Here is a 22,469-nt window from a genome sequence, read left to right on the forward strand (position 1 = left end):
AGTCTAAGAAGGGGACACGATTATAAAATTACTATTTCTGTTTCTCTAACCAGTCCAGCCCAGACAATTAACCCAGCCCATTATTAAGACCAAGCCTAAGCCCAGGATAAAGCCCATCAAAACAAAATATAAATACTCCAAATTATTTATATATTTTCAATCTAACCGCTGATGCTTAACTGTTTTACACTTCTTTCTTAAACCCTAACAACTAAATTGGTAAAACCCTGATACCTCCGCAACAATTCACAGGGCAGACAGTCTCACCACGCAAATTTGAACCGTTCAAAGGCAGGCAGTCTCAACATGGCGACGCCGTCTCATGCTCGGGCGGTTAAGTCGCTCAACAAATCCCCGGGTCTCCATGGCCGCCGTTTTGTTGTAAGGCTTTCGCTCTCTCTCCCCACAACGCACGATCTCAATAATTTTTTTTTTACTTAGTTTCTTCATCTTTTCGGTTTTTAATGTGATTTATTCCTTTTGTATTGATTTTGTTTTTAAATTTTTGTTGTTGCAGTTCAAGACATTCTCACAGAGAATTGAAGAAATTGAAATTGATGTTTATTCAAGTCTTAATAAAATTAAGTCTTCCCCATCAGAGGGGTCCACTTTTCTGCGGGACTGCCTTATCGAATTTAGGGTATGCGACCCGACCTTGTGTTTGCTAGTTTCTTTTTATGTTTTTTTTTTTAAATTTTTATTTCGGAAGTTTGCTTTTAGAAAGATGAGTTCGGTGAGTGGGGAGCTGTGTAATTAGTGGAATTATGATTTTTGTTTTGAAACATACGTATAGAGAAGCAATTCTACTTATAGTTCGTGTCATCACAATTCAGGAATTAAATACAGCAGAAGATTTCATCTCATTTTACGAGGAGATGATGCCCTTTGTGCAAACATTACCTTTGGTGATATTACACAAAGAAACCATTTTTTCGCAACTTCTTTCTAGATTACAAGTGAAAGCACGACTATCAGTTGAAGCGATTCTCAGGTATAATGCAAACCTGTTTTATTGAATTGTGATATGTTTTTTCATATATAAAAAGCCTAATTGAAGTTTGTAAATGCTATCAAGGAAAACAAAATGCTTTCAGATTTTTTTTATGAATTTTACTGTCGGTGTTAGATTCTGCCTTTTGGTTGTGGTGTAATTTATCTCAAGGAAGAAAATGCTATCAAATGCGTGTTAAGTTTTTTTACTTGGAAATATAGTAATGTTTATCTACTATCTTCCGCATGGGGATTACTGATGAATTAGTACTAAGGCATTGTCAACGGTCCGGTTATTATTGCTGAGGGATGTAGGTTGTATGTAGGTGGTGTTATATTGGGGTGTATCTGTAGATAGTAATTATTAAATCCAAAATATGCGGGAATAATGCTTACCGACTTTTACTCAAGTCTTACCTAGCTGGTCATTTCCCGCTAAGTTTTTGATATAAATGTGTGTTTGTAGTCAAAGATACCCACTCTGTAACAGGAAGGAAATTAGCTCATTTGTTGTTGTTCAAAAGAATGGCCTATGTCTTTTCAGAAACAGAAGATGATCAATTATGGAGTGGGTCAAACAAGCTTTCTCAGCTTCTCAATTATGGTTGTTCCACATTCCATGCTGTTGTTTAAAATGATTATTTAATCATGCGACCTGCCATTAAATCTTTGAGTAATTTAGAAACCAGTTCCATGGAGAAAAGAACTGTCCAAATTCTGATTTTATTTTTATTTCTTTTAACTTTGACCTTTTTTTCTTCTACTTTATGCAGTCTGAAATAAAATAATCCTTTTTTATGTACAGGTTGATTGCAGCTTTATGTAGAGATCTTCCTGATGACTTTGTCTCGTGAGTTCCTGCCCTTTATTTCTATCTGTCTTTGATTTCCTGTCTTCGATAATCAGAATTAGGCTTCACATATTATGAAACATACCAACCCTTGCAACAAAAAAAAAAAACGAAAAGAAAAGAAACTGGTGAAAAGATGGTCTAATGTTGTACATTTATGAAGGATGCCAAGCAATTGAACAATACAAACTTAGGTGATGAATTTTCCACCCATCTCTCTTGCACAAGAAACAACAAAAATGCCTTTATTGTGATGCAGTGTTGAGAATGAAGGGGTGCGCTATGCATTGGGTAGACGAGGCAAAGGATAAAGTTGGTTATCATGCACTAAGATTTTTGTTAGGTGGAATATCTTATTAGAGAGGAGTGATTGTCTTTTTTATTTTCTTTTGTGTGTTTGTGTTTGGGGGTGGGGGGGATAGCATTAAAAGATGTATTAAAATCATATATCTATGTCTTCTGCCTTTTGCTCTCCTTTTCCACTGCATTTAAAGTCTCTTGTTGTTTCCTCGGGTCATTATGTATTTTACACTTTGAAGTTAGGTCTTACTTTTTGTATTTTCATTTAATAGTTTCCTATATGCTTTAGTTGTGAAAACATCTAGCACTCTTTAATTGATTATCTGTAACCAAAATTATGTTGCAGTGTTACTTGATTTGTATGTTTTTGGCTATGACGGTACAAGTTGATTCATCTCGTGCTCAGTCCCTTCTTAAACTTTTATCTCTAAGCTCTCTTAGCTTTCTCCCCTCTCTAGTTTTCTACCTTTTTTGGGTATTTGGATAGCCAAAGAAGGCTTTAACTCTTGGACTGCACTTTGATCATGGCCACATATTATACTAATTTTTTTTCCTTGTTTGAGTGGAATAGAGCTGCAGATTGCTAAATAGATCCCATTTAATTTTGATTGTTTGTTTTGCCTTAGTGGACACCCGCTGTTTTCCATCTTTATAAGTTGTTAAGTCATGTCTGTTGTATAATTTGTTACATGTGCATATTTTTTGTCTGCCTAGCTTTCTACCGAGGATTGTTGATTCATTGGTGTCTCTCCTCAAAAGTGGTGCTGATAGGGAGCCAGATATCATCGAGCAGGTCTAGCCTTGGTTTCTTTGTAGTTAATTCGTGAGTTCCATTTTTATAGGACTATCTAGCTTGATATTTATCCCTAAACATTTGATCTTTGTTTTGCAGATTTTCGTGGCATGGTCATATATTCTGATGTATTTGCAAAAATCTCTTTTGGAAAACAATAGGCTTGTAGATGTGCTCAAGTGAGTACCATTTTTGCTATTTTGATTTGTTCTGGTAAATGAAGAGCTTGTAGTTATTTTGCAGGAATTTTTGTTTTTCTGTTGGGCAGATAAAAAACCAATCTTATTGTGAGGAACTTTTGATGCCGAGCTTTGACAAATTCCAGGAAACTAGACTGGAGATTTTAAGTGTATTTCTTGTGCGAGTGTGTTTCTTACATGTTTAACCTTATTTTTTGGTAGGCTAACAGTAAAATTAAGATATTACCCTAAGGAGTATGTCCAAGAATTTATGGCAGCAACAACATCATTATTGCTGAGAAATGCTTCTGAGGGGCAGCTTAGGAAAGGTATACCCTACTGTAATTTATTGAACCAGTCCCTTGCATGATCAATCTGTTTCTATTTTCCAATCTTAATGAAAAAGGATAAGAAAATCCCTGTCTTACATGTTTATAAGCAAAGTGTGATTCTCCTGTTTACACAGGATGCATTACTGAATTCATTTTTCCATTTTGTTCAAGCGTAATTTTTTATTTTTCACTGAACAAATTGTTCTCTGGCAGATTGTCTGCTTTATATCTTTTGTCACAAACTCAATTAAAGCCTAAAATCCTAGTTCAAGACCAACTACTGTGTAAACTTGTGGAATCTTGGCTGATCTTTTATCATTTTGCAAAATAACAAATCTATGGGCTGAGAACGCCAAATACTGCTTTCCTATTGCCATTTGGACTTTGGACAATTATGGATGGGCACTGATTATACTTAGAAGCTCAATAAGGAATGAATTGTATATTTATCAGTAGATCAATCTACTTGGGACATGGTGCGATAACTTAATTTTTTGGATAAAAAGTTTTTATTGCATGATTTTCTGACGTGGTTATGGAGGGTATGTGGTAGAGAAGGATGTTTCTGTGCTCTTTCTCATCATCTTTGTAATTTTCTTGTTCTTCCTTTGATCAAAACTTGGTTTAGGTAAAGGCTGCGTATAAATGTATTTGTGTTTATGATTTAAAAAGATTGTTGTTTATTTTTGTTTTTTGAGGACAACCATTGTTTTTTTTGTATCTTTATTTTTCTTAACTCTTTTAAAATCTATTTCTTTGTTTAAAAGGAATTGGAAAAAAGAAGAAGTAATTGCATTCTGTTTTTAGGTTCCAGCTCATTAGTTATGAGTAAATGAACTCAAATTCTTGGCCTGGTGGTTCTTTGGATTCTCTTGTGTTGAATTTGAGTTCCTATTAAACTTAATGATGTGAATATCTATTTACAGGTATTGCAAAGGTCATTCTTGAGGTTGTCAAGAAACCATTACCTGTGAAAAATTATGGAGCCAGCGCTTTGCTTTATTTTGTTATGAGAGGAACCATGTCAAAGCCTTATTCAAGACCGGATCGGGTACTGCAGCAGTTGACAAGCAAAAAAATATTCAGCATTGGTGATGAGTGTGATCAAGGCAAGTTCTTACACTAAGACATGGTCTGATATTGATCATTTATGGCTCTATTTCTTACCATTTTATTGCTTCTTTCTAAACCACTAAGATATAAATTTGAAGTTCTTTGATTTCAAGTTTGTAAAGGTGCGAGAGAAAATAATTTTCCCCCCTAATTGAAATTTATAAGCCATCTTGCACATCATTCGTGGAAATCTTGCTTCAATTACCAGCTGATTTGTGTTTTGAGAAAATCAGTCCAGATATCAAAGAATTATGCTTTATGGTTTATTAAATTACATCACACATGAAATTTTTTCTCCTGAAGAATTTGACATTACAGTTATTCTTTTCATGTGGTTTCATTCTTGTATGCTTCCCATGTAGTTAAATAGCACCAAATGTCTCTGTGCACCTCTAAAAATGTCTCTGCCTCACATTTACTGAGACACAAGAAAAAGCCTTCTCCGAGGTTAGATGTTACGTGTTTGAGTTTGTTCCATCGTGTGCGTGTGCATGTTTATGTATACACAATCTCAGAAAGGGGTGAGGATGGTTCAAGGGGCTAGGACTTGTGAGAAAATATTAATGTTTTTTCTTCGATGACAGAAGTCATATTCAGATATCCTCCAAAGTATTCTTCAAAACTCAATGGAGAATCAGATATCCTTAAGGAAAATAAACCAAAACAAAGAAAAAGAATAAAGGAGCTCAATGCTTCTGAATATCAGTTAGGATTAAGGAAACACCCATAAAAGCACCTGAAGCATGGCACTTCAGGGGAGAAGGAAACCTATCCTATCCATAACAATTGTCTGGTAGTGTTCTGGTTCCTGAAAGCTCCAGCATTTCTCTCTAATTAAGTACACCAAATGACAACTTGGGTGGTGCAAAACCATAATCTTTTAACTCTTCCCTCCCAAAACCCACAAACAACAAAAAGTCCAATAATCAATTTACCCATTCATTGATGATAAATTTTTTGGGCACCACTGTCGAGATGAAGGCTTGTTATGGTGGGAACCTTGACTGTGAAATAAAGATTACTTTAGGAATGTTAAAATGGGAATAACATTGGTTCCTTCAGACAGTGATCTGAGGCAATACTAACAATCAATTAACCCGTTCATTTACATCCAAGCCAAAAGAAAAAGGACAATTAATTTGGTTTATTTTTTATTTATTTATTTTTATATCAGAGCTATATTCTGTAGTAAACTAGTTTTCAGTTTTCTTGTAGGGATCAAAATAATATTGGATTTACAAGAGCAGGATTACACATTTAATTAAAACCATAAGATTGATTTAAAGGTGCTACTTATGATGGTCATCTTTTTGACTTCTCATCTTTTGATCCAAAGTAGCACAAGTCAGCTGGCTCCAAGAGAAAAAAAATTGAAGCACAAGGTTCGGATGGATTGAGCTGTATGAAGATTGGTTGAAATTTTAAGATACACCCTGATATCTAAACTTTTCATTTAGTGGTAATTCTGACCTGCAATGCATATTCTTCTTCCCTTAATTATTTTTTCTGTGGTAGTTTGATGCTTTGATATTTCTTCATTTTAATGGATGATCTCCTAAACTGGTGGTGCTTTCTTGTGCTCCCACAAATTTTCTTTTTGTCTAAATGTCACTTATGGGGAATGGAGAAAGACAGCAATGGGAATTATTATTTGACTATTTAGGAACTTTAATTGTCCCCATTTCAATTTGCAGGTTCTAACACTGTTGATGAAGTTCTAACTACAACCCTTCAACGTTTATGTGAGGAGCTAGAACCAAAGGAATTAGATTTTTTGTGGAATAGCCTATATCAGAAAATAGACTACTATGCAATCAATGATCACTTGCCGTATCTAAGTCGCTTTTTGTCACTGCTTATATCAAGCGCCCAAATTAATGATGGCCACAAAATTTCTGGTAAGTGATAATTTTGGTAAAGGTTATCGATTCCTTAATTGACCCACTAGGTTGTTATTTGCACTTGTTTTCATGTAACTCTTACATTGTGATCTTAAACTGCCTTGATGTTGAACAGATTACCAACCTATGCTTGAATGTGTGAAAAAACTTTTTGAGAGGTTTATCATTCCTTATGTTGCTTTGAAGGGAGAAAACCATTTCTCTGAAGTTATTGATAAGGTTCTACAATTATTGCTATGCACTCTTGATGGGCTCAAGAGTTCCAATGATATGGCTACCATCTCGCATTGTTTGTTGCAATGGGCTCCTGCATTCAAGTTGAGGAATTCAAGGTATTGTCTGTCATGAAACAGTTTAGTTTTTTGTGTCATCCATATAGTCCCTGTGTTCCTTTTCTACTGGCTTATGTTTGGGCTTGTGTTTTCAGCATTTTGACCTTTTTAAGTGAGCTAATGAAGAGAGACCCGTGCATACTATATGAATTCAGAGCTAATATCTTGAGGTAAGATTCATATTTACAGTTGATTTTGGGATGCCCCCATTGGTCTGTAGTTTGAATGCATAGTCTCTGACATTTTCTATTGGGTTTTCAGTGCGATGAATGATTTAATAGAAACTTCACAGAAAGAGATTGTATTTCTGCTTTTGACTTTCTGTGAGAAACTGCAAATGGATCCTCTTAGATCCAACTTTTTAGATGGTTCACCTGAAGGACGATATTCAAGGATTACTGGTTTTCTGCAACAGACAGTGCGCTTCTGGCTGGCTGTGATTGATAATATCGTTAATGGAAATGGCTCATTTACTCCAATTGAAAGGGGTGAGTTGACTCTGCTGTGGCAAGTTGTCTGCTGCTATCCTTACATGATGGACCTTCAAGAAATGCCATCCTTGTTAATGGATCTGATAGACGCACTTGATCGGCTTTTTATAATTGAGGCTGGTAAAAATCTTATCTCTATGTTTCAAGCTTAATGAACTTTTAAGTTCCCGCCATGCTTTGCTACATTTGTTTTCAAGAATGGGTTGTATATGTTATACTTGCATTCTATTGAGCCTGACCTTCGTTTGAGTCCTGCACTGAGAGTTTCTTTTTATGTTATTGATCAAATGTCAAAAGTGTGTTTGGTGTGATATTTCTTGTTATTTATGAATACATTATTTTCCTGATTGAGTTTGTAGCTTAGTATTATGAAAAGCCTTTTCTCTTTGTTACAAATGGCATTTACTGCTCTAAAGATCAAAGGAAGCTGTTTTAATATCATAGTCCTAAATACACATTTTTGACTGCTGGATAAAGCGTGTTATCTTTTATCCAAAGGAGGTAATGTAGTAGGCAATATCGTGAAGTTATAAAATATTTTGAAATAAAACTATTAAATGTGATCTTGAAAGTTATCATTGTTGTTGAGCATGCAGATCCAACAAGTTTAGGCACCTAGGCAGCCACAAAGAATCCCTTGCTTCAGTGTCTGTTTTTGCTACAAATTCTGCTTCATGCATGTTTTATCAATCTGTACTGCCCAATCATACAAGAAAGGTATAATTATGCATGACCCTACATAAGTTAAGACATGAGCTCTAAGGAATCAAATTCATGCTGGTTAGCGGGAGAGACAGTGGAACTGTTAATATCCAGCTGTTTCTTGATTCTTAAAGATAGCAAATTGCTTTTCAGCGTGCATTTTTATCCATTTTCAGCCAGGAAATTGAGGCTAGAATGAGATACGGTTTAAGTTTATGAAATATCATTCCACATTTTGGGGATGTGGTCACAACTTGCAAACTGCAAACTCACATGCTTAAAAAGTGTTGTTTCAGAAGTATCTTTGTGATTCTTTGCCCAATTACTCCTCAAACTGCCTTTCCAAGCTTACACCGCCATACCAAAGACACCTTATAAGTATAAAAAGTTAACTAAGAAGGTGTAGCCTCGTGAAGAGCATTAAATGGAGGTGGTTGGTAAAATGTTGTAACTAATTGGCATAATATGCTTGTCAGCTTGTTTCATCATGTAGATTTTCTTTTGCTTGAATCTAGGTTATTTATATTCTTTTCTTTCAGAAAATATTGCAGGTTTTCCTAAACATACTTGGCAAAGCTTAATTGGTGCTTCTTTAAGTTCCTATTACAAATGCGGTAAAAAGTTTGAGCTTGAAGAAACAAGCAAAGTTCTGCGTCTTGCAAAAACATACAAGTCATCCTCGCAAGTATTGTCTGCTGTTGCTGATTATTTGGACCATGTGCATGGGTAGGTTGATTTGTTTGATATTTGTTTTTCTTTTCTTAAGTCACCGTTCTACTTGGATCTTGAATACCTATTGTTTGTTTGAAAACTGTGCACTTCTATAACATTTTGCTATCATTAATATTTTAGGTCAACGCTGGAAGCAGACACCAGCCATAAAACATATCATCCCGAGTTTGAAGGGAAGAAGGCTGTGGATGCATTTGATGTATTTGCTGATAATTTGTGCAATCCTGACAAGGGGATTCGCGTTTCGACTCTAAGAATTTTGTGTCACTATGAACCTCAAGGTTGTCAAATGTCAGCTATAGACCAGCCACCTGAGAAGAAAATGAAAACAGAATTTTCTGAGACATGCCCCGAGGATAGTCAGAGCATTGATGTATGTATATCTAAGGTCTTGCCACTCATTATTTGACTCCCTACTCTAATTCTCTGGCAACTGCTGTTTGAACTTACAGGTTCTTCAACTTCTTCTCTCGATCGAGGCAACTACACTTTCAATATCTACCAGCAGGAAAGTTGTCCTATTGATCTCTAGAATACAGATGGGGCTTTCTGCTGGAAGAATAGCTGAGGCTTATATACCCACTTTGTTGAGTGGGATGATTGGCATCTTCCATAACCGTTTTAGTTATCAATGGGCTTCGGCATCTGAATGCCTTGCAGTTCTAATTGGCAAGCATGTTGCCCTTGCATGGGACAAATTTGTTTGTTATCTTGAACATTGCCAATCTGTATTTCATATGTTTCATGATAAACCTGGAGGAAGTGCTGAATTGTCTGACCAGTCCAGTGGTATGTGATATGATTTTCTCTTTTATGCTTATTTATAAAAGCTTTTTCCGTGTTTATTAATCCTTATTTTCCCTTTAAGAAAACACTTGTCCTCAAGGGGAAAATCCAATGGTAAGTAATGTATTTTGTAGCCCAAAATTGTGTTATCCCAAGGCCCATGGGTCTCTCAGTGAACCAAAAAGGAATTGTATTGATAGATGTTTATGTTAACTCCTGTGTCATACGATGCCCTTGGTTAGGGCTTTCAACTTGTCAATGGTGCAGGTTTTTCCCTTTTCTATTGTGAGTTTCTTTTCAGTTGTCAGAACATGATATGCTGGTTCTTTTATAGCTCATATGTTTCTGGGTAATACCCCTGGTGTATTTTATCCTTGATTTACCTAGTAAAATGGAAAAATAGAAAGTTTTTTTACAATGATAAGACAGGTGATTATTGAGCCTAGTCCTCTTGCTAATTTTGTAGCTATGTTATCACTCTGAAAATCTGATAATTCTCTTGCTTGTTCTCAGACTTGGCTGAGTGTTCATTTGTCACTCCTGTATCTGATAGCACACCATGTGCCACTGTTCTATCTTCATTGCTTCAAACTCTGCAAAAAATTCCCTCTGTTGCTGAATCTCGTTCTCGACAAATAATACCTTTGTTCTTGAAGTTTTTGGGCTACAACAATAATGATCTTGCTAGGTAGGCACATTTTCTTGTCGTTCTCTTGTGTAGGGAGGATCACTGTTTTTGGTTTGGATGACAAATTGCAAACTTTACAACATGATTGTGTCTACATGTGAATTTGCAAGTGCAGTGTGGGATTATTCAATCCAGTTACTTGCAAAGGTAAGGAGTGGAAGGGCATCCTCAAAGAATGGTTAAACTTGCTGAAACTTATGAGGAACTCTAAGGCCTTCTACCAAAATCAGTTTGTAAAAGATGTTCTGCAAACAAGGTTGGTGCAGTTCTAGGGGATACTTTGTTGTTATACTTGCCTTTTCCTTTTCTTTTTTAATATTGGTTGTTTGAGTTCTTCAAAAACTGCTTGGTTGTTTTTACCAGGCTCATTGATGAAGATGATGTTCATATACAAACGAGTGTCCTAGATTGCCTCTTAACCTGGAAAGATGATTTCTTGCTCCAATATGAGCAACATTTGAGAAACTTGATCAGTTCAAACCATTTAAGAGAAGAACTAATAACATGGAGTTTAAGCAGAGAATCTGCAGTCATTGAAGAGGGCCACAGAGCCAATCTTGTGCCTCTTGTTATTCTCCTCCTGATGCCAAAAGTGCGAAAACTGAAGATGCTTGCCTCTCGAAAGGTATGTCCTATTTCAAGAGCTTCCACATTGATCTAGCAACTTTATGGCATCTGTCTGATTTTGAATGCGGTCTCTTATATCATTGAATGTTGCATATCTTCTCTTTATGCAGCACACAAGTATAAATCAACGAAAGGTGGTTCTTCGGTTCATAGCTCAACTCGATGTTGGCGAGTTAACTCTTTTCTTCGTGTCACTATTAAAGCCCTTGCATATTTTACCGGAGGGAGCTGATAGTGCTGCAATTTTTTTTTGGAATTTATGCAAGAGTTCTGTGGATGATTTTCAAACCTCTAATATCTTGAAGCATTTCACCATGGAAAAAATAATGGCCCTTTCTTGGAAGCAGAGGACTGGCTTTCTGCATGTTGTGGAAGATATTCTTGGAGTGTTTGATGAATCACGCGCCAGACCTTTTCTGGATCTATTAATGGGATGTGTGGTTCGGTTATTGGGAAGCTGCACTGCAAGTCTTGATGCTGTGAAGGATGCATCTTCTGTAGACGAAGATAATACTAGTGACAACCAGAAATTGCATGAGAACAACAATGCGATATTAAATCAAGTAGCGGTAATGTTTAAATGTCCTGATTATAGTGAATTCTTGCTGTTTATGTCAAGATTTTAGTTAATTTTGGTTTGTACACGCCTGCTTATCTTGTTTTTTCACACTAAATGAAAACAACAGACTGATAGTAAATTATGCACTCACAATTAAGAAAGCTGGAGAAGTGATCCTTTTTATTCACCATTTACTTATTGATTGCAAAATGGTACCCTGATCTTCCCTTCTCACACTCCCTTCCATTCTAGATGTTACAACTTGCCTTGCTGTGATTACTGTCATTGTACATTTTCTTGGCACAAACTCACCAAAAAGCTAATTCCATGTCATTAGAAGATCACAATAGTTCTTTTTTATTTTTAGCATTAAGTTGTCTTTCAATGTTTGGTCGTTTATGATTAAAATTTTTCCTATGCGCAGAGAAGCACAACCGTTAAGCAGTTTAAGGATATGCGGTCTTTATGCCTAAGAATTGTTTCCCTTGTTTTGAACAAGTATGATGATCATGATTTTGGCGATGAATTCTGGGAATTGTTCTTCAAATCAGTGAAACCTTTAATTGACAGTTTCAAGCAGGAGGGTTCTAGTAGTGAGAAACCAAGTTCATTGTTTTCATGCTTTTTGGCGATGAGTAGAAGTTCCCATCTTGTACCACTTCTGTTTAGAGAAAAGAATCTTGCTCCTAATATTTTTTCAATATTAACTATCCCAACAGCTTCCGAGGCTATTATATCTTGTGTTCTAAAGTTCATGGAGAATCTGTTGAATCTTGAAGATGATTTGGATGATGAAGACAATGCTGCACAAAAACTTCTACTTCTGAACCTTGATGAACTCATCAACAGCTTGCACCATCTCTTTCAAAGTGATAAAGCAACCAAGAGGTATTAATTATGCACTTTAAATAATTTGCATGTATTTTCCCATTCAGGAAGAAATATATGAGAAACTCAAATTAATGGTTAGTTTTGCTTGCCTTGCATTCCGTATTCTTTCATACAGGGTGCTTCCATACAGCTTAAGTTAAATACATTTTCCAGAACTACTCTATTCTGCAAGTATTGAGAAACAGCAATGATTAATGATTTGTTTTTTTGTGTATGCACGCGCATGCATAAGTCAATGTGAGATTCACTTTATCATGAAGATAATTCTCAAATAAAATATTTCTCTTTTTGGAATCAGTGTGTTTACCAAGTAATGCTATTTGTTGCCACCTTTGTTGATCTTGTTGTGATACATTAATTTCTAGCTTAATGGTCTTTCTATTTGAAAATGGAATGGTTTCATTTTCAAAATGTGTTTGTTTTCTTTCATTTGTGGATCAGTAATAAGATATGCTAGTTAAGTGCCCCTCTTTTTCCTCCATTGGCTAGATATCCGGGAGAGATTCAAATTAGAATTTTCAAATTCCTATCGAAGTATATAAAGGATCAATTGCCAGCAAGGCAGCTTGTGGATATCTTGCTTTCATCATTAGCAATGAGATATAAAGATTCAGGTGAGAGTATTCCCTAAGTTTAAGTATTGATTCTATTTAACTTCTACCTGGATATTTTATATTTATACAAATGGTCATTGCAGATGTTTGCATTGAATATTTGCAAGTAGTTCGGGACATCGTTCCAGTAGTAGGAAGTGAGAGTGGTTCAAAAATTCTTAAAGCAGTCTCTCCACTCCTTACTTCTGTTGGACTTGATGTGCGATTGCCTATTTGTGATCTTCTTGATGCTCTTGCTAAAAGTGATCCTTCTTTCCTCTTTGTGGTAATAATTGTCTTCTGAGTACTTTTCATGCGGTTATTACTGTTAGAGGAACTTCTGCTTTTTGTGTTTGAACTCTGATTATATTGACTTAATGCAGGCAAAGCTTCTCCATGAATTGAATGCAACCTCTGCCACTGAGATGGGTGGCCTTGATTATGATACAGTTTTCAAAGCTTATGAAAAAGTTGGTGTTGGTTTATTCTATACTATCCCAGTAGATCAAGCATTAGTTATTTTGTCGCATTGTGTGTATGATATGTCATCAGTTGACATAACTTTAAGGCACTGCGCTTATAGTTCATTGCTCTCATTTGTTGAATTTTCCTCTGCAATTCTTTGTGGAGAAGATCAAAATCAACCAGTGATAACAAACTGTGAAGGTTGTTGGACAAGGGCATCTATTCAGCGCACAATAAATAAGTTTCTTTTGAAATATATGGGCAATGCAATGAAGGCAAGAAGTTCAGTTAGAAAGGTATGATAAGACTTTTAGCCTAGTTGTGTGAATTGGATTCATTTTAACCTGTGCTTTATAATAGAATTTATGTGAACTTATTTGGCTCAGCTAGTGGAAAGCAGATCTCCCGTAGAACTATCGAAGATGGAATTTCATTATCATGTTACTTATTTCTTTATTTCAACTGTTCCTTTTTAAATTCTCTTTCTTCCATAAAAAGGTCCTGTTCAAAGATATCATTTTTTAGGAGAATTGACTATATACTATGTCCAGTGACCACTGCTTAACTTGTATATATTTCTAAGTTTCCCCTTCATAAAAGTTGGTATTTGAATCCAAAGATCATTGTGCAGAAATGTAGGCTGGGAATAGGCAGATCATAGAAAATTGAAAACCCATTCTGTCTTTTCAAGGGAAAAATGGAAAGGTGGACTTACAGGATAGAGTGAGATTTTTTTTTGTATTGTCATGATTGTTGTACTGAATTGGCATCTTCTCAGGAATGGATTGAATTGTTGCGAGATATGGTGTTGAAACTTCCAAAGGTGGCGAAGTTTAGTTCATTCAAAGCTCTGTGCTCTGAAGATGCTGAAGTAGATTTTTTCAATAATATTATTCACTTACAGGTAAATTCTTTTCCCTTATAGGTTGTATACAAGTTACATTTATTAAATGTGACATCATTTTTATCTTTTAATATGTCCGTATGTGCTATAAACTGGCATTTATTATGAACATCTTTTTTAATACCCAGTTCATGATTTCAGAAAATGGTGCATTGGGAAATGTTTTATTACTGTAGTTTCTTTTCTTATATTTAATGCGATGAGAAATGTGTTAATTACTACAGCTGTTCTTACCTGTACCAGATTTTTTAATAGTATTGGGTAATGAAATCACTTTCACACGATAGCGTAGAGAATTTCTGTGCCTAAAGTCATTTCTCTGTTTCTTCATGAGAGTTACGAGCCTTACAATTTCTTCATTATTGCAGAAGCACATGAGAGCAAGGGCTCTGTTGTGTTTTAAAACTGTCTGTGTCTAAAGTCATTTCTTTGTTTCTTCATGAGAGTCAAAAGCCTTACAATTTCTTCATTATTGCAGAAGCGCATGATAGCAAGGGCTCTGTTGCGTTTTAAAACTGTTATCAGTGAAAGTACCGCATCAGAGGTAATTGTCTTAATTGCTTATGTTATACTTAAAATATTTCTCCATGTAACTTAATCTCAGTGTACTTCTTTATCTTCCAGGACATCTTAAATAAAATATTTGTCCCTCTTTTCTTCAATATATTGCTTGAAGAACAAGGAGGAAAAGGAGAGCATATCAAATCTGCATGTTTGGAAGCTCTTGCCTCAATTTCTGCTCTCATGGAATGGAAGTCATATTATAACTTATTGATTAGGTGCTTTCAAGAAATGAATGTGCATCTAGACAAGCAGAAGATTTTGTTGCGCCTAATTTGCTCTATCTTGGACCAGTTTCATTTTTCACAAATTTGTTCAAGCCAAGAAGTCAAAGACCCTCCTGACAGCAGTTTAGCTGACACCTCTGATAGTTGTTCTATGGCTGTATCGCGCAAATGTGTTGGTGGTACTTCTTCAGCTATGGTACACAAAAACGGTACTTCTGTTGGGCTTTCTGAAATACTGGCATGCCTCCATAAAACTGTGCTCCCGAAGATACAAAAATTACTGGACTCTGATTCTGACAAGGTCAATGCGAACATTAGCGTGGCAGCACTAAAAGTTCTAAAGTTGCTTCCGGGGGACACAATCGATTCACAACTTCCAAGTATCATTCATCGCATCGCAAACCAATTAAAAAGTCGGATGGAAAGCATTCGTGATGAAGCTAGGCTTGCTTTGTCCGCTTGTTTAAAAGAACTTGGGCTGGAATATTTGCAGTTCATAGTCAGGGTTCTACGAGCTACCTTGAAGAGAGGATATGAACTCCATGTATTGGGATACAGTCTCAACTTTATCTTGTCAAAGTTTCTATCAGGTCCTGTCTGTGGGAAGTTGGATTATTGTTTGCAAGATCTTCTTTCTGCTGTAGAGAATGATATTCTTGGAGATGTTGCTGAAGAGAAAGAGGTGGAAAAGCTTGCTTCCAAAATGAAAGAAACTAGGAAGCAAAAGTCATTTGAAACCTTGAAAATGATTGCACAAAACATAACATTCAAAACCCACGCTTTGAAACTTCTTTCACCTGTCACAACTCACATGCTGAAGCATCTGACACCAAAGGTGAAACCTAAATTGGAAAGTATGCTAAATCACATAGCGGCTGGCATTGAGCATAATCCATCAGCTGATCAGACTGACCTATTCATTTTCATATATGGCCTCATTGAAGATTGGATCAAAGAAGAAAATGGTTCTTTCAAGAATTCTTCCAGTGCAGTAGCAAAATTACACAGTAGAGGTGATGTGAGTCAGAAAAAAGTTTCTTCAGGCCGAGTTGTTGGCACTAAATCAGTGTGCTCACATCTTATTGCTGTGTTTGCTCTTCGATTATTCCAAAACCGTATAAAGAGAGTGAAATTGGATAAAAATGCTGAGCAGCTTTTATCAATGCTGGATCCATTCGTTGAACTGCTAGGCAATTGCTTGAGTTCTAATTATGAAGATATTTTATCTGCTTCCCTTACATGCCTTACTCCACTGGTAAGACTGCCGTTGCCATCCCTTACATCCCAGGCTGATAGAATAAAGGTGACATTGTTGGATATTGCCCAAAGTTCTGTAAACACTAGCAGTCCTTTGATGCAATCATGCCTACGATTGTTAATTGCACTTCTGTGGAGTACTAATGTTACCCTTTCCTCAGAACAATTGCATCTGCTAATTGAATTTCCACTTTTCGTTGACCTGGAAAGGAATCCTTCTTTCATCGCCCTCTCACTCCTAAAAGCAATTGTGAATCGGAAGCTAGTTGTTCCCCAGATGTATGATTTGGCTATTCGAGTTGCAGAACTGATGGTCACAAGCCAAGTGGAGTCGATTCGTAAGAAATGCAGTCAGATCCTGTTGAAATTCCTACTTCATTACCGTCTTTCAAAGAAAAACTTGCAACAACATTTAGATTTTCTGCTCAATAATTTAAGGCATGTGTCTCTCGGATTCAAATTTTACCCTCGTGTTCTACATCTATCTATTTAAATGTATCTATCTATATTTTTCAAAGAATGACTTGGCTATTATTGCAGCTATGAGCATTCAACTGGAAGAGAAGCTGCACTTGAAATGCTTCATGCAATAATTATCAAATGTGGAAAAATCAATATCGAAGAATTCAATTCTCAACAAGGATCTCAGAAGAAGTTTTTGGAGAAACATGGACAATCTTTATTTATACATTTGGTCCAGTGCTTGGCGAATGATAGTGATAATAAAGTTCGGTTGATGACCGGTGCAGTTATAAAGCTTCTCATTCGACATATAAGCTCAGATGGATTTAATTCCATTATGGACTTCATTCTATCTTGGTACATGGATGAGAAGCAGAACCTGCAAAGTCTCGGTGCTCAGGTAAATTTTTATGGAATTTTTTTTTCTGTTGCAAATACATGAAAGTTACCTGATGCAGTCAATGAAAGAAGTATTTTGGTCCCACCATTAATAATGTAATTTCATTGATTTAGGATTTATATGTCATGTAAAACATACTTGTTTTTTGGTCATGTAATACACAATGTCAGGGTTATATTTTCTTAGGATTTATTTCCTATTTGGATTTGAAATCTTTGGGGTTTTGACATGCTTTGTTTGAGCACATATGTTATGTATTTTGTGGAGACCATTAATTGATGAACAAAAATATCATCAATTCAAATTATTATGTTCTTTTGCATTTGAAGAACCCTAGTTTCTCTTGGAGTAGAAGTGCTTCTTGTGAATATCAAGGGTTTTGCCTAGTGGATTCTAATTTTTTTATCCTACTTATCCCTCTCTCCCTCTGGTTCTACATCATAGACTGTGTGATCATGCCTTGTTTTTCACTAAACCTGCATGCGCTGAAGGCAAAAATGATACTCTAGGAAAATGGGAGGGATGTTGCCCCTGCAAATGCTGTTTTCTCCTTCAAATTTCGTGCTCTCTGGTTATATTATTTTAACTGATCATAATGAGCGAGGTTATACTGTTTATAACAGGTTTAGATTCTTGGTTCAAGTGTGTTCCATTTTCTTCAGTATTTTTCTTTGTCTCAGCACGTTCCATTTTCTAATGGGTACCAAATTTTTTTCGGTACAGACCATGGGGTTACCTGTTGAGATTTGTTTAGACATGAAGGAAGAAGTTGAGCGCATGAAGGAGGAAGTGAAGGGCATGAAGGAGGAAGTGAAGGACATGTCGGATAAAATTGGGGTCTTGACTAGAAAAGCTGAGGCCATGAAGAAGGAAATTGAGGACAAGTCTAAAAGAATTGAGGGCATGAAGGAAGAAGTTAAGGGCATGGAGGAAGAAGTTCAGGTTTTGGCTAAAAAAGACAAGGTTATGAAGGAAGACATTGAGGATAAGAAGAAAAATGTTAAGGACAAGTCTGCAAAAATTGAGGGCATAGAAAGAAAAATTGAGGTCACAAAGAAAAAAATTGAGGTTTTGAAAAAAAGCTTGGAAAAGTACATTCATAGTGTATTGCCAGTGAGCAAAAAAATCTTGCAGTCTGCTGTAAAAGTTGTTGCTAGTGAGCCTCTACTAGATCATTCTGATGCAGCCATTCCTTTCTGGAAAGAGGCGTATTACTCACTGGTTATGCTAGAGAAGATTCTAAATTGTTTCCATGATCTATGCTTTGAAAGGGACTTTGAGGTATGGACAAACAAATTCCTCTATTGAGTTGCTTTAGTTGTTCGATCTTTTAGTTTCCATTATTATAGGTTTTTGGTAATGCTGGTAGTGTTTTGCTTCTTTTAAAGCTACTGGGCAATGCTGGTGGTTTTTCCTCTCTATAATTTGCTAACTTCTGTTTCTGGGGTGTATGGGGTTGTGCCCACTACTTATTTCCAGGATATATGGGAAGCAATATGTGAGTTGCTCTTGCATCCTCACACATGGTTGCGCAACGTTTCAAGTCGTCTTGTTGCGTTTTACTTTGCCAGTGCAAACAAGGCCATCAAGCAAGACCTTGAGAAGTCATTGGGAATGTTTTTCCTTATGAGGCCAAGTAGAGTGTTTATGATAGCCGTCTCCCTCTGCTGCCAGCTGGAAACAGAAGTTATTGATGATGCCATGAGCAACCTGATCACACATAATCTTGCCACTGCAAGTTTTGCGACACATATTTTGATGGGAAGAATGGAATGCGTTGATCCTTGTAAATTCTGGTCTGCCCTTGACCAACATGAACAAGGGCAATTTCTTGAGGCTTTCCAGCTGCTTGATACAAGAAAAGGAAGAGGCATGCTTTTACATGTGATCTCTGGTGTACGTCGCCACGACAATGTGAATCAGTCTGATAATCTTCAGTATTTTCTAGTCTCTAACTTGCTTAAAAAAATGGGAGATATTGCTCTTCTAAAGGATGCTATTCAGGTTGGTCCAGGGAAAAGTTCTATTTGAATTGCTAAGCTTGATTTGGATGCTTATGATATTTGCACCTGCTTGAAATTTCTTTTCTGATTTTAGAGATTTCTTTTTTGCTTTTCTGCTCCTTGAGTAATTGTTTCGAATGTCTAATATTCCACAGATGGAAACTGTCTTCAATTGTTTTAAAGAGTTTGTGGCTCATTTCTCAAAGGAAGAAAAAGAATTTGCAGCTCACATCAATGAAGATGACTGCCAACATTATGCATTTGACATGCTGCTGCCCTTATATAAAGTTTGCGAAGGATTTGCTGGAAAAGTTGTCCCAGGTTAGTTTGATATTTCACTTTCTGTTAGCATTTTCTGAGAGCAGAGGTGAATAATGCTGTTGTAGTATTCCCTTAATTGCTGAGAAAAATCTTTAGGTCTAATTAAATCTAGTTTTAGAAAATCATATAAATGTCTTCCAAAAGTCACACGATTCTCCATTGAAGTCAATGTATGATGCTGGTTATTTATCTTCTTTTTGTTCTTTATTTGGTATTTATTATCTTGTATTTTATTTTATTTTTAAAAACTGACATGCATTTCATGCCTTCTAGCCAAACTTCCATATCCAAGAAGAGTAACCACTGTTACAGAATTGTTTACATTATTATCTTTTCCAGTTTTTGTTCGAACCTGAAGTCAAAGTATGAACTTGAAACCTTCCTAGTTTTTTGACATGTTTGAAGGCCATCTCAAAATTTCTTTGTTCATGTGTTGGACTGTCTATTTTCTCAGCTGTGTACTTTGCACCATAAAGCTGTATTCAGGTTATATTTGGTTGATTGCTAAGCAGTCAGTTTCCATCATTATTATGGAAATAACTGCAAAAGAAATTATCATGCTGTTTTGAACTCTATGGCAAATGTATTCTTTTGTTCATAAATTTTTATTATGCCTTTGGGGAATGGGGACTGATATTTTCTCATTTTTTGTTTCTTCTAGAGCCTTCTTTTTAAGGTAGAAAAGCTATAATTGGAAAGTACAACCGTGTTGGAAAGAATATCCATATTTTTAGAAATAATCTAACAAATATTTTGAAATGAAAAAAATTATGGTCTCTCCAAACACTCTTCATATCACACCATTGGTGAGATCTATCTGCTGCGGGTATCAATCATGAATATGTCCGTTTCACCAACAGTGGCGGGTTGTCTGAACTTATCTAACAAGAGAAGAATTTTGGTTGTGTTTCTTTAAATTATAACAATGTGGTGTATTTGCTTGAACTTATATTCAACTGTGTTGAAATTTCTTCTTTCTTGACTGCCTCGTTTGTATTTCATGATACTTGTCATGGAGATTTGATAAGAATTTGCTGGCCTGTCTTCCAGATAATTTGAAGCAGTTAGCGCAAGAGGTTTGTGATCGCATACGAAAAGTTATAGGCATGGAGAATTTTGTACAGGTTTATAGCAACATACGAACGAATATCAAGGTAAGGAGGGAAAAGAGGAAGCGGGAGGGAAAAGTCATGGCTGTTACTAACCCTGTGCGGCATGCCAAGAGGAAGCTACAGGTTGCAGCTAAGAATCGTGCCCACAAGAAAAGGAAGATAATGACAATGAAAATGAAAATGGGAAGATGGATGCGTTAAGATCTGAAGCTCATCTTAAATGGCCACAGTTATGGCATTAGATGGATACCTTGCCTGGGTGTGATGTTTTCTCACTCCAGCCTTGCCTTGGCTGGCCCAAGTTTCCCACCGCTCATATTTGACCGTAGCAGGGCCGTGGCCGGGTTACCTCATCAACCAGTTTTGCTGTAGACATAGAAGAGAGCATAAGGCATCGGAGTGGGGAGATTCTTGACATGATGCTTGGACCGAGTTTTGTGGTTTCTGTCCAGGCAGCAGCAGCTTTGTGATCCTCTAGGTGCTACCTGAAATATTCAATCACTGTAATAAATCTCAATTCGAAAACCTGGCTTTTCCTGGTATATGTATAACTCTTAAAGGTAACCTGGAGCTACCGCGTGTCCTATACTTTAGGGTGTGTGCCTCTCGAAAGGGTCTCTGAGTCATTGTAAGGATCACAACAGAAGAAATGAAAGATTCTACAACTAAGGTTTGAGATGATTGTAAAGATTCATGGGGTTCCAGTTGGCAGGATGCTATTTTGCTTTTTTCTTATTTGCCGTTTGGAACTGCACATTGTTTCTTTAAATTTTGATTTTTTTTTATATTTTTGGATCTAAAACTAATTTTAAAAAAATAAAAAAATTATTATTTTAATAATAATAAAAAATTTAACCGTTCTCAACTTCTGAAAAGAAGAACTCTGGTAATGGGCTAGAGATATTGGGCCAGGAAGCTTAGGATCTGCAGTTCTTTTTAGAATGAATTAATCTTAATCATTATCTCCAAATTAATAAAAAAAATTAAACTTGACAGACTTGACCTACCCAGTCGTGAGTGAGGTTAATCAAAATAAAAAAAAACATGAAATATGTCATTGTTTCTTTGTTTTAAATTTATCTTTGAAAACAATAGCAATTTTAAATTAATTGTAAGTTATTAGTTGTTATCATGCTAAACTTTTTATTAGTGCTGCCATTAAAAAAAACATGTTATTGTTTAAATAACATGAGAATTGAATATGGAAACTACGATTACGATGATCAAGATTGTAAACTGTTTTTATGGTAATTGAAAGTTTATATGGTTGTTAATTTCAGAACCCGTGAAATTAGTTAAGGTATGTGAAATCTAGCCCGAACATCCACGTTAATATTAAAAAAAAGATTGTAAACTGTTTTTCATCAATGAATCGGAATTTTGACATTGTTAAGGTTTTTTTTTCCCAATGTGTGTAGGATTTTTCATGCAATATTAGAATTTAGAAAAGGATTCCTTGTCGTATTTTGGTGTAGGTTTTAGTTTTTAATTTCTTCTTCTTTTATGATTTTGTAGATTTTCCTAAATAAAGATTTCCTTAAACAATAACTTCTACGCCACATATTATTATACAAGGAGGCCTATGCTCATTATTTCCCCTGCCGAGCTCCGTATCATACAGCAAGGTCTATGCTAAACGTACAATCATATTTTTCTTATTTTTGTAAGTTTATTATTTACAAGCTTTCGCTATGGTTTTGTTTGTCGAATTTTCTTTATATAAGCTGCTATTATTTCTTTCCTGTGGTAGAACCTGCATCATGTTAATTGTCGTACGTCTCCTCATGATTTAGGTTTTAAACATTAGGTTTAAGGGAAGAACTTACTAACACCAATTAGCACAAGCTATAAATCTAAAAATTAATTTTAAAAAAATCATTAATATAGTACTCTAATCA

At 35.8% G+C, this 22,469-nt stretch overlaps 1 protein-coding gene across 1 annotated transcript; it reads left to right on the forward strand.

Annotated features, from left to right (window-relative positions):
• Window positions 1-173: 173 nt before the first annotated feature.
• On the forward strand, window positions 174-21,306 carry LOC133681901 (U3 small nucleolar RNA-associated protein 20). Its single transcript, XM_062105126.1, has 31 exons — window positions 174-381; window positions 518-640; window positions 834-991; window positions 1,796-1,840; window positions 2,855-2,933; window positions 3,033-3,112; window positions 3,335-3,441; window positions 4,371-4,553; window positions 6,252-6,455; window positions 6,574-6,790; window positions 6,886-6,960; window positions 7,052-7,401; window positions 8,523-8,709; window positions 8,836-9,088; window positions 9,168-9,504; window positions 10,015-10,189; window positions 10,305-10,445; window positions 10,553-10,814; window positions 10,927-11,385; window positions 11,800-12,263; window positions 12,756-12,880; window positions 12,964-13,145; window positions 13,243-13,620; window positions 14,103-14,228; window positions 14,707-14,772; window positions 14,853-16,711; window positions 16,814-17,135; window positions 17,859-18,416; window positions 18,615-19,139; window positions 19,294-19,459; window positions 20,510-21,306. The coding sequence occupies exons 1-31, from the start codon at window positions 307-309 to the stop codon at window positions 20,770-20,772; spliced, it is 8,544 nt and encodes a 2,847-aa protein (XP_061961110.1). The 5' UTR covers window positions 174-306; the 3' UTR covers window positions 20,773-21,306.
• The last annotated feature ends 1,163 nt before the right edge of the window (window positions 21,307-22,469 follow it).

Source organism: Populus nigra, chromosome 1 (genome assembly GCF_951802175.1).
Source record: "Populus nigra chromosome 1, ddPopNigr1.1, whole genome shotgun sequence".
NCBI classification, from domain to species: domain Eukaryota; kingdom Viridiplantae; phylum Streptophyta; class Magnoliopsida; order Malpighiales; family Salicaceae; genus Populus; species Populus nigra.

What these genes read in the sequence shown, in the direction of transcription:
- LOC133681901 (XM_062105126.1), top strand. Translation starts at nt 307, where the DNA reads ATGGCGACGCCGTCTCATGCTCGGGCGGTTAAGTCGCTCAACAAATCC. An exon ending in TCCATGGCCGCCGTTTTGTT is followed by an intron (nt 382 to 517) that starts GTAAGGCTTTCG and finishes TTGTTGTTGCAG; the next exon opens with TTCAAGACATTCTCACAGAG. An exon ending in TTCAGAGCTAATATCTTGAG is followed by an intron (nt 6,961 to 7,051) that starts GTAAGATTCATA and finishes TTGGGTTTTCAG; the next exon opens with TGCGATGAATGATTTAATAG.